At 29.8% G+C, this 16,769-nt stretch overlaps 1 protein-coding gene and 3 long non-coding RNA genes across 4 annotated transcripts; 1 reads left to right on the top strand and 3 right to left on the bottom strand.

The window, feature by feature from the left end:
* Positions 1-246: 246 nt before the first annotated feature.
* On the bottom strand, positions 247-1,515 carry LOC147656448 (uncharacterized). Its single transcript, XR_015294449.1, has 2 exons — positions 1,236-1,515; positions 247-1,153 (listed from the first exon to the last, which is right to left on the bottom strand). It is a non-coding gene; the product is annotated as an uncharacterized LOC147656448 (long non-coding RNA).
* Positions 587-16,588, top strand: LOC100865851 (epidermal growth factor receptor kinase substrate 8). The gene is made up of 10 exons (XM_003691394.4): positions 587-846; positions 9,226-9,299; positions 9,517-9,752; positions 9,965-10,304; positions 10,418-11,634; positions 11,877-11,994; positions 14,916-15,227; positions 15,293-15,458; positions 15,536-15,671; positions 15,738-16,588. Exons 2-10 carry the CDS (start codon positions 9,254-9,256, stop codon positions 15,807-15,809), a joined length of 2,643 nt encoding a protein of 880 aa, XP_003691442.1. The 5' UTR covers positions 587-846; positions 9,226-9,253; the 3' UTR covers positions 15,810-16,588.
* LOC116413885 (uncharacterized) lies at positions 2,466-4,372 on the bottom strand. Its single transcript, XR_004224277.2, has 3 exons — positions 3,794-4,372; positions 3,434-3,694; positions 2,466-3,276 (listed from the first exon to the last, which is right to left on the bottom strand). It is a non-coding gene; the product is annotated as an uncharacterized LOC116413885 (long non-coding RNA).
* On the bottom strand, positions 4,716-6,837 carry LOC147656447 (uncharacterized). Its single transcript, XR_015294447.1, has 3 exons — positions 6,210-6,837; positions 5,517-5,852; positions 4,716-5,431 (listed from the first exon to the last, which is right to left on the bottom strand). It is a non-coding gene; the product is annotated as an uncharacterized LOC147656447 (long non-coding RNA).
* Positions 16,589-16,769: the final 181 nt, after the last annotated feature.

Below are 16,769 nucleotides of genomic sequence, written 5' to 3'. Positions count from 1 at the left end.
TTTTTCAAGTTAATTAATTTCATATGATTGAATTTATATGTATATATGATATATAATATATAATACGTAATTTCTTTTATTCTTTAATTTATATTTTATTCATTGAAATTTATTTATTTCATTAAATGTGTTGAATATGAAAATATTTTCTATTGCTATATTTCAAAAATTCATAATGAAGATAGAAGAAAAAAATTAAAATACTTTATAATCAATTATAATAAGTAATTTTTAATTTCTTAAATCATTAGGGAAATTTGTTATTTTTTATTAAATTGTAAATTTATTTCATTTCATAGTTTTTTTTTTTATAACTGTGGTAATTCTGTTTTATAGTTTTCATTTTTAATTTATTTTATTATATAATTCAAAACATTAATATTTATATAAATACATTAATTATTTTATTGTTATAATCAGCCAATTGTATTTTAATTACAATATCTTATTAGTCATAAGAAATATCTAATTCCGTTAGATCTAACCGCCATATTGTGCAAGTATGATTTAACCAATGAGAAAGTTTGAATCAGGAATGCACTTGGGCAAAACAGGTAAGAAGCAAACAAGCAAAGAGCAATCAGATAGTCGTTCAGATATTTCCAGTCGAGCATGATCGGCACGTAGCTCTTTGTCAAAAGCTTCTCCTTCTTCTCTTTCTCTTTCTTTTTCTCTTTATGTGCATATTGTGAAAATTTGTATATAGGTAAGTAAGTACAGTGTGAAATTGTTTCGTACGCATTTACGTATCGCGTGAGTTGTGATTTTTTTATACGGATTTGTCTCATAAGGATCCCAAACTCCAAAACAGAGATTCAACGGACTCGGTGAAACGCTGCTGTCAAGGTATTTATGGAAATGATTTCTTGACTGGAGTCATTGTACCGAGTACACCGACGTGGATTTCTCCCCGCGGAGAATCGTCCGTCGCGGTCACACCTGTTGCTGTACGTCTTCGATGATAATCGCACATGAACATATCTATATATGATTTGTGTGGCTTTGTTACGATACAAATTTAAATTTTCATTCTTAAAGAAAATCTTATCAACAATATAATTGAATTTCTTTTAATTAGCATTTATTTGTATTGTAATTGACGAAATTAATTTCATGAAAATTTTCGATCGTTGTACTCGGCCACAGTATATCTCTGAGAAAAAATTAAATACAATTTTATTTTTATTATAAATATTTAATTGTGAGAATTAAATAAAAACTTGAAAAATTTTTACCGTAAAATTATACGGATAAATAATATTAATATGAGACAATAAATTCATTTGAAGTTTTAGTTATTGTGCTAAAAGAAATATTTATGCAAATGACACTTTGAAGTCACGGTGAATATATAGAATATGATTGCTTCATAATATTAAGTACACGAATATTACGGAGACTAATAGATTTTGATTCTCTATGTATGATTTTTTTACACAAATATGCATCGTGTGCAATCAAATTATATTGAACACGTTATCACTGTCACGTTCAATCGTGATGATTCATTGTTTTGGCATCGTTTTAATTTTTTTTTTAAATTACTTTTCAATTTAAAATCAAATTTTGAACATTTGATATGTTTTTAATAGATTAATAATTTACATAAAATATTAAATATAATTTTACATAAATTAATATATTTTTTGTTTATCAAAATTATAATAGAATCAGATTATGAAAATAAGAAAGAAATAAATTAAATATTTTTTTATTATTTTAAGGAGGTTCCTCGATTATGACATTTTCAATGGTAATCTCTCAACTCAAGTAAATATATTGTTTATCGCTAATTGATAATGTTTTCAAGTTTTAAAAACAATTGTTTTTAATTTATATTTATGTTAAATATCTTGTCTCGTACAAAATTTTTAATCGATCACGTAGCCAATGTAATTGCAGGAGTTATTTCGCAAGCTTCTATGTTTTCATTCGTGAATAATATGAATATGTAATTTATGTTCTTTTTTATAAATATAAATTCGCTTCAATAGGTTAAAGTATATAATTCTAATTATATTTTATATTTATAAAATTAAAAAAAAAATATTAATTACAAATAATTGAATATATGTGAAAATATTTAAAAAATATTAAATTTGAAATATTAAGATAATTTTAATCTCTTAATGATACACACGAAACATTGAAGATGTCGATTAATACTGACTACATGGCAATCACCTGTAAATTACACCTACGAAATACCTACGTAGTTCATTATGAGTGTCATGACATAAATTGCAAATATTTACCGTACTCTGCGTGCATCGATATTGCATTGAATGACCTTCGATACTCTGAGAAAAAGTCGCATTCATGTAGTCTTTTACAACTCACGAGCAACGGAACACACTAAATATTTTCTAAGAAATACTAATCACATATCAATCTTTTAAAATTAAACTTTACACAATATTGTTTATGAACATTATTTTTCATTCATAAATAAGATAGATTTATAATTTTCTATTTTTATAATAAATTTATTTTATAATAATAATAATAATAATAATAATTTTATAATAATTTTTATAATAAATTTTTTATAATTATCTATGATCATTTATCTATGATTACAAATAATCTCTTTTTTATTGAAAACAAAAATATATTAAAAATAATTATACACATATAAAATGAGTTTTTATGTGATGTTGCTGAATTTAATGAAATCACGAATATAATTTTTTTGATTATTATGATACATTATAATATTATCAATAAGCAAATGTAGTCGCAATTTAATTATTTTTTTGATTTAGAAAGACAATGTAAAATGTTTGAAAGTTATTTAAAAATTCTGTTCTTGATAACACGCATATATAAGAATATTATTTTTAATCGTTATTGAGAATATAATTTATAGTAGTTCTTTCATAATAGTGTAGAAAATTTTGATAATCAAATATTATTAAATAATTGAATTAGGATTAGATATCGATTAATCGAGATTAATCTTTTAAGCTATGGATGCAAGTAAGTGAAAAGTTCATTCGCTCGGTCCATTCACTGTAAAACTTGTTCGCGACCGGCGGATCAGTAGGTATGCGAGGCACATTGGCAACTTTCTTTCCACTTTTTTAATACTCGTACTACAGTACGTCCGCGATATGTTTACTTTCAACAAACGTTTATCTATCGTGCCTTTACAAATTGGTATTTTTTCAAAAGCTTCGATTATTTCCAACTTATTTCGATCCTCCATGGATATGAGATGACGAATTCCATTGATAGAAATTTTATGAATTTTTTATGAATTTTTTTTTCATTAATCTATTATTAGATTGTGATTGGAATAAAGATAATATTATTAAATATTACTTTTTAAAGTTTCATTAAATTAATTTAATTTATTTTGATTTTATAGGTTATGTAACAAATATTTCATTTATTGTAGTTAATAGTTAATGTAACAATATAAAATACTTACATTAAATACGTTTTGAATTTTTGGTAAAATGTTTTGCGCTTTTTAATTATTTTGCATCATTCATATTTATTATATACATAACAATTAATTTTTTTCATTATCATATATAAAATGATTAAAAAATAATTCTTTAAGGAAATTTTTAACTATATTTATTTTATTAGAATATTTCATATCTATTTTTTTTTTTTTTTTTTCATTCATAAGAATCTATTCATTTTCTTCTTCCAATAACTTTATATGTATATTCAATATTTATCTCTATAATTTTAAAAAAATTATTTAAGAAATTGATAACAAATATTAAAGCAACTAAATATATATTATACATAATACATAATACATAATTTCCATACATACTTTTTTTTTCATTATCCAATCTTAATCATATTTTATTATCTCACAGAATCTGAAATGATTTTAATTCCTTAAAAATGAGCAACCTTCACTACGATATTCCACGAACTGGCGTATGAAGGGAATGCGAATAAAGTATTTGTTGTTCATGCTATGATAAATCGGGAAGACGTGAATTTTGACATGAATAATGCTGCTTGTAACTTTACACTAACAAATATTAACGACAACATAAATTTTTTTCCTTTTTCGTGTGCTCAAACTTTAATTCTAACCTAAAAGATAACATGTATTACATTACTACTTTGATGCGAAAAAAAGAGAAATGTCGTAGTAGAAAACAGCTTTTATAGCTTGAATTTTCCAACTTCCACTCTTTCTTGATCAATCACGTGACACTGTTCTTATATGACAATCGTAAATTAATTTCAAACAATTTTATCGCGTCATTTTTATGGAATCGAGTTTTATGGTGCTGACTATACGCCATCGAGAATTCGCCCCACGGTATGCAACCAGAGAGATGCGATTACCTTGTGCGCGCGCACAAGTATGTACTCGAGAAGAAAACGCGAGAATGTCAGGACTTTCCGTCCCTTTCCCGTGTCATTTGGACTTCGCACTGCAAATCAGTTTACATCGTGCATGCTCATTTCCAAATTAGACAAATAATATTTTTGCATAATTTTGTTGCATTACAATACAAATTGTATATTTGATTGTGTATACAGCTTGGAAAATGTGAAAAATGTATAAAAACCTTAATCTAAGAGTATAAAAGCGAGATGGATAATTTATTTTAATATGTACATATGTGATCTATTATGATCCTGTATTGTTCATTAATCTTTGAAAGTATTTTTGAAAACTGATTTGAAAATTAGATGTTTTGTAATCTAAATTAAATCATCAGATGATCATTTCATTATCTTTCATAAATATTTGATTTATTTAAAAATATATTACATCAATTCGACGAATGATCATAGTAATTATTGTAACAATTATATTAAAAAAAATTATTTTTTCAATTATATTAGGATGCATTATTATTTATAATAAAAAATTTAATTAATTTCTATCTAAGCATCCAATATTCCTTCTTCAAATTAAACTTTTAATACATTCTTTTTCAAAATTATTTCCGATATTTTCGTTAGACAATTATCAGATAAATGTTCCAAACATGGCGTTCACCTAGAATACGACTGCCTTACGGTAGAATTCCATCTTAGACAACGAAGAAGAAGGTATCAGAAGGTTGAATGCCATTTCCGTCAAGTACGGTCAAGGACATGATTACTTCAGCGCATTCCTGGGATGAATTTTTCTTTTAGGGCGTGTCCACATCCATAAGCAATTATACTTGTATACTTGTCACAGAATCGTAAATGTCCAAGTCTCATAACATGCTTTTCTTATCTTTTCTTATCCCTTATTCGTATATCAATTGCAATGGCATTCGAATTTTAAAGGAGTACCTGATCAGTGAATTTTTACTTTCTTTTTTTGATCGACCATCACTGACACACCCGGAAATTTACATAATTTAATCCACAGTCACGAACAGCGATAAGAATTTCCATTTCTATTGCTAAGATCCTTAGCAAAACCAACATCAATGGAATCTTGTTGTCTATCCTTAATCGTGATAAATGATCGTTAATATTGAGTAAATTGTAGATAGAACACTTTATTTTCTATTTTTCGGTCCATAAATACTTACTTGCTTCATAAATTATTAACATTTTTAATAGGAATCGAGAATTTTATTATGTATTTTATTAAGATTATTAATAATAATCTTTTTTGAAATTATATTTTGGCTCCATACTTTTAATTTTTAATGAATATTTTCATAAGGAGTATCATTGAATTATCAAATTTTATTTCTTCAAAAAACCGTTAGTTTTCTTCTAATTATATTTTTTCATTCATAATTATTTAAAATTCTTTGCATTCTACAAAATTATAAATTTTCTTCAAGTTAAATTACTTGAAGACAGATTAGAATATTCTTTATGTACTATTACAAATTTATTTCCCACGAAGAAGAATTTTGCTATAAAAAACGGTAATAATTCAAGATATATAACTCAAAAAAGTTTTATATTTTCTTTTAAATTTTACATATTATATATTATATTCTTTTCTTCCAGCTTATTATTAGTTTTTTCTTTCACGAAAAATTTTCAAGATCTTTATAAAAAAATTCAAATATTCAAGAATTTCAGAATATTTTCTATTGCTAAATATAAAGTAGCGAATTTGAATAAAAATCAATAGAAATCTGGAATTCGAAATGTCATTAAAGAACGACCGGATTGTGGTCTCGAAATGCATTGAAATATGTGTATACATATATATATATATATACACACCTTCAATTCTAAGATTTATAAACGAAACCCACACTCACCTTCCTTCCTTTTCCCTTCCCTTTTCAACATGATTGCTATTAGGTCGTTGTTACGACACTTTTACACCGCTGTTACGACTCTAACAGGAGAATTGCTTCATCGTTCCTATGCTCGGGGGCTCTAAATCGAGCCTATAATCAACTCGAATCGTCGATATATCGAATCACCTTGCGCTTGCGCTGCTTCATCGAGCATATTATAGTCATATGTGCATATATTCATTGTGGTAACAACAATCATGCGCGAAAAATATTGTTTCATGTCTCTTAATGAAGATGCTTAGGCAAGATAGATTTATCAAATCGTCGTTCATGCACTGAAAAAGATATATAAAAAAATTTTAGCATAGGAAAAAATAGAAACGAAGAATTAAAAAAAGAAATATAATAAAATAAAAGAAATGGAAGGAGAGTCTCGATCTCGAGGAAACCCGACAAACGTTCCCACCGTCGATGATACAATCAATTTTTATCCAGTCACGTATCTCACGTTACGCAACGCCATTAACTGATCGCGATATAATTCTACGACCCAAATCCGTCCACACGTAAAATTATATACGTTTGAAATGAAATTGGACCATTAAACAAAACGTCCTCGTTCTTCAACTAGGTAGGTTTCACACTCGTTTTCAGTATTCTTATTTAGATCGCGATTCCGACTATAATTTATAATATGTGAATATATTCGTTTAAAATTTAACGAGGTTAAGAATTGTTCGAAATACAAGTAAAAATTAGTAAGCAATTTGAATTTATAAATAATTTATTCGATAAAAATATATGGATATAAGAAAATAATAAAAATAAGGATGGGATAAAAACAAATCTTTTTTTTTTTTTTTTTTTTTTATGTTATTTGCAGATCTTCAACTTTTAGGGATTAGATAAATAACGTTACACTTGATAAGAGCGTGTAACAATGCTCTTTTCCGTTATGCGGATTCTCAACATGCTTAATCCCAACAGCAAACACGCACAGTGAAAGCATTCACCGAACAGACGAACGTTTATCCACCCGGTAGGAACCGGGCGTCGTTTCCACATTCAGATTTCGAATATTAATTACCTTCTCGCTACTTTTACCATAGTTTCATTACGTTCAAAGAGAGAGAAAAACTGGAAAGACCGGGTGTACACTTTATATTTGGTATATATACACCTGATCGATCAGCCATGTCTCGATCCTTCGTTCTCTTTGATCGAAGTCTCTTCTTATCTGATTTAACATTTGAAAATGTAATTATTGATTATCAGATTTCCAAGCATCTGAAAATCTGATTAATGAGTAAATTAGAAACGAAAACTATAGTCTTTTTTTTAATTTTAATTTTAATGACAATTTTAAAGAAATACTATCTCTATTTATTAACTAAACTTTAAAATTATTTTGAGATTAATCTTATAAAATTATAGAATCCATTAAAAAAATATGATTTTTATTTAAAAAAGGATGAAATATTAATTTATCTATTAATTTATATTAATGTAAGAATTTTTATCTATATTTTAATATATATTTTTTTTTATATTATTTCGATATCTAAAAAAAGATCTTTAAAAATATATATATATAAAGAACGATGGAAAACAACAGTAAGTCACGATTACACAAGATAATTCACAAACTATACTATTAGTCTAGACATTAGTACGATTCAATATTCTTACTGATTACCTGGTATAAATCATGCGACCTAAAACAAGCACGTTTCTCACATGTGGAAAGGCACGTGAGGAATTTATACGCCATCCACATCGTATAACGATTAAATATCTTCTATGATTCTTCTAGTTGCCTTTTACGAATAACTGTCCTATTTTGTCAAATGGATCGTTAAAATATTTCATTATTCAACATTTTGATGTGAATTTTATCGAACGATGCCTTGAAAAGTAAACATCTCTCCTGTTAGAAAATTTACAACCTAAAAAGAAGGAAATATCCTGTCAGACTTGCATCGATAGGAGCTTTTATACCTGGTTGAAACTTCCTGCTTGTACCCGTATGGATGCGAAACGTTCGCACTCGTGTAACGAGGCGTCAAATCAAATAAATTTCTCTTGGAGCAAATTCAAAATTTCACATTCCTTGCATATAACTATGCAAAAAATAAATCATTTTTATAATTTCTTTCTTTGCCACTATTATTTTATTTGATTAATAAGAATATACGAAATATTTTGTACAACGTATATTTAGAAAATTAGTATAAGATAATACATATAATAGAATAATAACAAAATGTTGGGAATATTTATCAAAAAATAGAAACAAAACTAGACGCGATAGTAAAATCTTGACTATAAAATTCATGTAAATTTTGTTGTATATGATTAGAAATCATATATAATTTTATATAATTTGAATGTAAAAAGAGAACGACAAAAATTATATACGAAGGGGAAGAGTAGCGAAAAGATTTCTTAAAATGAAAAATCTTTTCTACTTTACCTTATTAATCATCTTCTTAATCTTTTCTTGAATTTTTCAATACATATCGATATTTTCGTTTTTATGTATGACCCTTGGCGCCACACGATCCGTGAAGCGTATTTCTGTAAAAGTGTTTGTCAATGAATAATATTTATTGACCCATTGTATCCGCGGGATCTCACCTTCGGACGCTGAGGCTCGATAAATGGAAGGAACGCAAAAGGAATTCTCGACATGTCTGGCGAGCGAATTAGGCTCATTGGAATTTCACTTTGGTTACAAGCAGGCTTTCGTGCCGCCAAGTATGGTCCTCATGACCCGGTAGCCGGATACGATACGCGACGTGCGAGTATCGCCCGTCTCCATCATTAAGTTATTAAATCTATACGCCTAACGAACCTCTATGATTGTCGTCTTTGTTTCTTAGCGAATTGACTAATAAAAAATCGCGTTAAAAGCAATTTATGATTTATGATTTTTCAACACAAGCATAAGATATTTTTGTCGAACTTATAAAATTAAAATAGAATTGAAATCGTAAAAATTTGTTCAAGTTGGGATCCCTGTTGTTTGTTACAGATAAAGGGTGAACGATTATCTGATCACAATGCCGTATTACAATAGTGGACATAGTCCTTCCACCTATAATAAAGGTAACAATAACACAACACTATTGAATCTTTTTTTCATTAATAACAACAGAATGGAATGACAATTGGAATGATTCTTGTTAATAGATTATCTTAATTATTGTAATTTTGTTTTGCGTTTTGTATATGTCGGACTTGAACATTCATAATTTATTATAATATTAACCAAAACGTTTGATTGACGATCAATTATTATTAATAAATTAATTAATGTATATAGATGGAGGATCGAGTGGTCCGTCGAGCACATCTGGTGGCCGTGTGAGTAGTTCCGAGCCGACATACATGATGGAGCATTTGGCCACGTTCACGGTCACGAAGGAAACCGGTATTGTTTATCCAGCGGACGGTATGCGGCGACTTTTGCAATTGGAGAAGAGTAACGGCATTTGGAGCCAAAAGATGCAGCTCCGTCTGGAACGGAACTGGGTGCTGATTATGGACAATGAGACAGGGGTAAAGATCCTCTTTCGAATACACGTAGAGAAATTCTGCACGAATTCTTTTTTTCTGTTTCTTTCTTTCTTTTCTCTTAAAAAAGAGAAAAGAAACGTAGCTTATGATATTTATAGCGAACGATCAAATACGAAGTGGAACATTTGTGAAATTACATTGCGTACAATTTAAGGCAATTTCACTTAATGCATCGTTGATAAATTCGTATGCAGGCCGTCATGGAGCGTTTCCCAGCCTCGTTGATACAGGAACCGACCGCGTTCACGTCGAGGGATCCTATGGAGATGTATAACAACATTCTCGTCTTCACAGTGGCGGATGACAGTGGTTCCGGTCAACGGGCAGAAATGCATATATTCCAGTGTCAAAGTGTCTCGGCACAAGATCTCGTCGAGGATCTGAAGATGTTGCAAATGGGTAAATTGGTACCCGGTGGTTCGCCAAGAGGTCCAAGAGGACGTATTCCACCGCCTCCTACTTTACCACCGCCAGAACCACCCTTAAACGGGGTTAATGTCCGAGAACAAGTATCTGCATTTAGTGCTAACAATGGTATGGTTCTTTCGTATCTTTTCTCTTTAATCCATCTTTTTTTATTTGAATATTTTGTGAAATATAAATCTATAAGATGGAATAATTTATTATCTCTTTTTTTCGAAACACAGCCGATAATCAAAATGATATATCTCGCGAGGAGAACAATGACGAAGTGTCCTCGACATCTTCCGAAAAGTATGAACGCGACGTGACGATCCTGAATCATTGTTTCGACGATATTGAAAAATTTATCGCGCGTCTGCAATATGCGGCGGCCGCTTCTAAAGAATTGGAACGTCGAAGGCGCAATCGAAAGTCGAAGAAAAGAAATCTCGGTGACGGGATGCTGACAATGAGAGCCAAACCACCACCAGAGATGGAATTCATCGATATCTTTCAAAAATTTAAGCTGTCGTTTAATTTGCTGGCTAAGTTGAAGGCTCATATTCACGACCCCAACGCTCCTGAACTAGTGCATTTTCTCTTTACGCCGCTTGCTTTGATCGTGGACGCGTCTCACGATACTAATTATGACCCTAACTTGCCAAGCAAAGTTGTATCGCCGTTATTGACTAGAGAAGCGGTAAATTTGTTGATTAACTGCGTCACAAGTAAAGAGACGGAGCTTTGGCATTCGTTGGGCGATACGTGGTTAATACCACGCGATCAATGGAAAGGTCACGTTCCCCCCTATCACCCTATCTTCATGGATGGTTGGTCCCCTGAGTATCCAATACCAGAAGACAGAGACCACGATCATCTTGCTTCGTTATTGAACGCAGACAAACAGAAGAGGGACGAGCTCCCTGAACAACAGAACGATTCGTACTATAATCATCGAGAAGTTGACGAATCTCATTACAGCAGCGATTATTTAGAGTACGAGAGCAGAGAAGAGCGTGCCGGTAACGAATATTTTGATAGAAATTACGGTACCGGTTCAGAGTTGTACGGTAGAGAAGAAAGAGTGGTCGATCAAACGAGAGCGCATAGCGACATATCCGTAGATTCGATCGAAAGAACACCGAGAACTGCCGGCATGGAAAGAGCTCAGGAAGCTTGGTTAGACGACTTAGTGGCTAGACATGCGAAAATCGTGCAAGTTACTTATCCGAGGACGGCAAACAACGATAAAGAATTGACAGTTGTTAGAGGTGAATACCTAGAGATTCTCGATGATAGCAGGAAATGGTGGAAGGCAAGAAATTCCAGAGGCCAGGTTGCGCACGTGCCACACACTATTGTCACACCTCACAATCCTTCCCATTCTAACGACAACGATGTTTTCAACAATCCTTTGTACACGAGTCGATACCCGCGGCAGGGGCACGGCTATAATTACGAGGTGAGAGTCACTGCTTGAATGCCTTCTAGAACCTTCGTCTGCCTTAAAGAAAAATAATTATGTAAAGATGATTGCAAAGATTTGATTGAAGGAACGGTAATTACTGTGAAACTGTGTCATTGACTATAACAATAGCTATTGATTCTGATAATTATTTGTGAACTAATTTATCTTTAGCTATCTTCACTGAAATCATCTTCATTAAAATATTATTTTACAATAAAGATTATTTAAAATTTTAGGATTCTGAAATCGAAAGAACCAGCACAAGTCCAGGACCTGAAGCCACTCATCGAACGCATGCGATTCCACCTCCCGCACCTGCAGATTGGGTGAGAAAAGAAAGACTTGGGAAAAAAGGTGAATTCCGGTATTTTTAAGCTATCTAGTGATTCAGAATTGTTTAGTTTTGTACGTTGCTTGAGGGATCGGAGAGGAATCGAATCAATAGGATAACTTTTAAGTTGTGGTCGCTGATATCAGAAAACTTGACAGAATAGACTATTAATTAAAGTAGCAATGCAATCAAAGTGCTTGAAGTTTTCACGATTCGTGTTTATATGATTGAAACTATTTAAGATATATTTCTTGATGGTTTCGATTATGAGATAAAGCTTGTTATGAAAATGATCAATAATTCAACATATATTAGCACCACAGCATATTGTGTCTTCAATCCTTGTACGTTTTCTTTTCTAAGCGTTCTTTGATCTTCAATTTTTTTTTTCTTTTTAATGAATACTGTGTTTTTTCTACTTGTATATATTATATAAATATGAAGAAGAGAGTAATATCTAGATCGAATCCACCAACAATTATTGCAATAAAGCAAAGTAGAGAAATTATATTTGTTATAAAATGCGTTGGTTTTTCAAGTTCTTCGATCTTACCCAAAGTTTTCTTTTTATAATTTATATTAATGACTTTGATTCAAGAATATTGGGAAGAACTTTGAGAAAAACTCATCGCGATGCATTAGATATTAGTTCTTTTTTTCTTCTCTGAAGCCTTTAAACCAATTAACGATAAGGCGATGTTTTATCAAATACAAGTTTGCAATCAAAAATAAAATTGCAACTCAGGAAATAGAATGGAACATATTTTATTATTATTAAATTCAACGAACAAAATAATTTGATATTTTATGAATAAGTTGCAAATCAATTCTTATTCTTTATATTTGTTTAAAACATATAACTCATATAACAGTCAATCAGAAGTGTTCGAGTTTATCTTAATATCGTACCTTTTTTTCTTTATAGTGATTATAAGAATGACTATCATATTTTTTATATTTATCGACTAACCAAATCTTAGTATATATATATATATATACTTATATATACACCTATATATACTTAACAGAAGAAAAAAAACAAAGAATAACATGTATAGTTTTATATTAAAAATATTGTAACGTAAAAGCGTGAAGTTAACATATTGAACTGGTAAAAATTATAAATGCAACATTCGTGCGTTTCCGTTGGAGAGATCGTGGTGAAGTCATTGTGTCCGTCCATTATTATCAAATATTCGGCTTCACTGTAAGAAAAAGCTTGTCTGTTGAATTAAAGCTGTTGATAAAAATTATATCTTCCTTCGGTAATAACAAAAAATTTCGTTGAATCAATATCAGATACTTTCTTATGATTCTTATTCATCAACATTGTGATTCATTCTTTTTTTCTTTATCAATGGCTTTAATCATCGGTACAAAAATCTTTCTCTCGATGCTTCTATTTACGTGACGTTGCATGTGTCTGTATGCATCAGTGTGAATAAGCTTGTACAAATATAAACATGAAACATCGAGGAAGAAGAATTGTTGAATTTTTGTGATTCCTCTTTTATGAATCGTCAGATAAGAAAAATTGAATTCTAGAAACGGCGACATAATACAATCGCATACGATGAAAGAGAGAAAGAGAGAGAGAAAGAGAGAGAAAGAATATTAGAAAATAACTTAATTTTTATTATCTTTATTGCGAGATATACCGAGAAATCCCGCGACTGTTGATTTATATTATTGAAAAGTGAATACAAACGAGCGATGCGACATTTTCGCATTTTTAAATATAATATAGATAAAGTATGGGACATTATTGCAATTTTACAATCGCAACATCACTCGACTGTATAAAGTTTTTCTCGCTTGCCAAAGTTGAGTTACTCTTCTTTCTAAGATTTCTTTCTATTGTGACAAGTTGTTTTGCTACTACTTTATGCTCTAATAATACATAATTCAAATGCTTGATTCCAAGAATGTATAAGTTGATTTGAAATAAGTAACTCGACATTGGCTCTTGCACATTTATCCGTCATAGTTAATTTTCCAGCGCCGTAATAATTAGAGAAAGAGAGTAAAAAGCATCGAGCGAACTCTGCGTATCAACGAACACGTTCACGTTACTTTTTTATTGCGCAAAGTTTTGTGGTATAGATAATCGAGAGCTATAAACAATTACATGCAATTAACGCAAGCACTATCGATTCGTTCTCGAACGACCGGATTATTTATACACAGAAATCAATGATAGAGCCATTCTCGATGATACGATACTAACTAGTCTATCTAAGGGGTTAAAATGAGATATTGTATTACAGGAAACATGTTCAACGATGTTTACAAATTGGATCTCCTAAATTCTTCTTCGCACTTTTAATCTCTTTAGAGTTATTCTTGTAATTGTATTGCGATAATCTACCACCGTGCGAGCAATATAAATCGTGAAATTCTTCCACGAGGGACACTTTGCAATTAATAGTAAAAATATGATGCACGATCACGTAATCTATAATTTTATATATACTTCTTGATCGAGCGAAATCTATTTTTTCTTCTTTTTCAACTCTTTTATCTGTTTTGTGTCCATGGAATGGGAATTACGATCCGTCCAATATTTTTGTTGCACTGTAATTTATGTACATCACTTGATTAATAAATATACTCGGTTACAGATTGTACTTGTCTTTATGCATAAGTATACTCGTCCTATTTTAAATATTTAAAATCGTTGGTTGAACAATAAACTGTATTTGTAAATTCGTTGGTGCATCATTCGTTGCATTTGCTTAAAGTATGCTTCTTAATGTGATCGTCTATTGAAAAAGTGTTTAGTGATTTTAATCTTCAAAAATGTTGGGGTAAGTCCGTTTAAATAGATGTCTTAATGTCTGTAAAATTAAGCATTTTAATATGTATATTTTTGTATATGTATATTTCCAATATATATATATAGCATTGATTATTAATAATATTGTCAATATTAATTATATTGCAGATGAATCTAACGAAGAAACGACGTCTATTGGTAGTAACAAAGTAACATTTGCGATTAAACCTAACATCAATGAAAAAACGTCTATCAATGGAGATCAGAAACTAAAATCCAATGAAGTGACGGAGGTGGTTGAAATTCATGCACCACCTCCGGACGTACGTGAAGAAATCGCGAAGGAAATGTCGTCATCATCATTAACATTAACAATTACTCCACCACCACCTCCACTGCCTCCTTTAGAGAGTCAGATATCTGTTTCTTCGACTAATTCATGCAAATCAGTTACATTGAAGAGTAATCATACAATTAGCGGTAATGTAATATACAGTTTTATAATGCCCAAAGTTGTTTAATGCATGATGTGTTATTTTTTTTAGAGCTAAAAACTGAGAAACAAGTGCAAGAGGAACTGAAACAGGTATTAATGATATTTCGTGAGAAGAAAGATTATGGCAAGAGTATGGATCGTGAGCCTGTCTTGGATCAATATTCCACTCCTAGAGAAGTGCAAAATTGGCTTACGTTTAAAGGATATTCAGAAAAGTATTTCTTATGCAAATTCAAAAGAAAAAATTTAATTTGAAAATTTTTAAATTTAAATTTAAATTTAAATTTTTTAGAATTTGTAAACAATTAAGAGACATGGCTGGTTCAGAAGTATTTGATTTAACAAAACGACAATTGGAACAATATTTTGGTATCGCGGAAGGTGCTAAACTTTTCAATCAAATTTCATTAGCACGAAATGAAAACAAGGTAAATAACAAAAATGAAATATTTTAAGCATGGAAATTTAATTTTCTTATCTTTCCTTATTTATAGACGAAGAGTTCTCGAACATCGGAATTAAAACAAATACTAGAAAAAGCTAGACACAAAGTTGAGGAACAATGAAGCATTTACTATCAAATACTCTATAAATATATAATAAGAATTATACATATCTTTTAAGTGTATGTAGTAACAAGCATATACATCAAGGAATTTAATATCAAATTGCATTTACTATCGAATAATAATCATATTACTATTTTCCTTTATGAAACTCTGTGATTAGTTTGTAAATTAAGAGCAATATATCAACTATATTAGCACTATATCTACAGATAAATATATTTACAAACTAAATACTTAAATGAGATTTTTCAATTATTATTTTTCTTTTTTAATAATATATTATAAATATTTCTGTTAATAGCAATAAGAGAATACGTTTTAAATATTGTGAAAAATACTTATTACACGCTAAATAACGAAATGATATTTTCATTATAAAAATCATTAATAGAAAGTCAAAAATATTCGTTTAATATTGATGTCAAATTTTTATTTCAAGCGATCACATACATTGTAACAGACATAAATAGGTACTCTAGCTGTATCATTTATTATATTGATAAACTATACATTTCTTTCGAATACTCGACTCGAAGTCACATAATGTGAACACATTGATAATTATATTTTTATAGAGATAAATCTGTTGTAAAGCCCTTGCATATTTATCGTAATTAAATTATGAATTCTCAAAACTTTTATATATGATAAATGGAATACAACGATACACGTACTGAATGCCGTAATATAAAACCTTTAATACAACGAATGTAACGTGCACAATAACAATGTTAAGTCTTAATAAATGTTAATAGTCTAAAAACTGTAAAAACAAATGGAGACAACACTTTTCCATTAAACCATATAATAATTGAACAAGGTCAAATCGTTTCTCGAATTAATCAGGTTTCAAGCAGTCTTATATAATCACATACATTCAATTATGTAATTATTATTAGAAAACAACAATATATCTTGAGAAACAGCTTCATAATAGAATTGTTTTTTAATAAAATA

Source organism: Apis florea, unplaced genomic scaffold (assembly GCF_048593485.1).
Source record: "Apis florea isolate Af1SG1 unplaced genomic scaffold, ASM4859348v1 contig_3772_pilon, whole genome shotgun sequence".
In the NCBI taxonomy this organism is placed as follows: domain Eukaryota; kingdom Metazoa; phylum Arthropoda; class Insecta; order Hymenoptera; family Apidae; genus Apis; species Apis florea.
Note: the sequence above shows the minus strand (reverse complement) of the source record. Positions and strands in the feature narration are given on the sequence as shown.

What these genes read in the sequence shown, in the direction of transcription:
- LOC100865851 (XM_003691394.4), top strand. Translation starts at nt 9,254, where the DNA reads ATGCCGTATTACAATAGTGGACATAGTCCTTCCACCTATAATAAAG. An exon ending in TCCTTCCACCTATAATAAAG is followed by an intron (nt 9,300 to 9,516) that starts GTAACAATAACA and finishes TAATGTATATAG; the next exon opens with ATGGAGGATCGAGTGGTCCG. An exon ending in TTTAAAGGATATTCAGAAAA is followed by an intron (nt 15,459 to 15,535) that starts GTATTTCTTATG and finishes TAAATTTTTTAG; the next exon opens with AATTTGTAAACAATTAAGAG.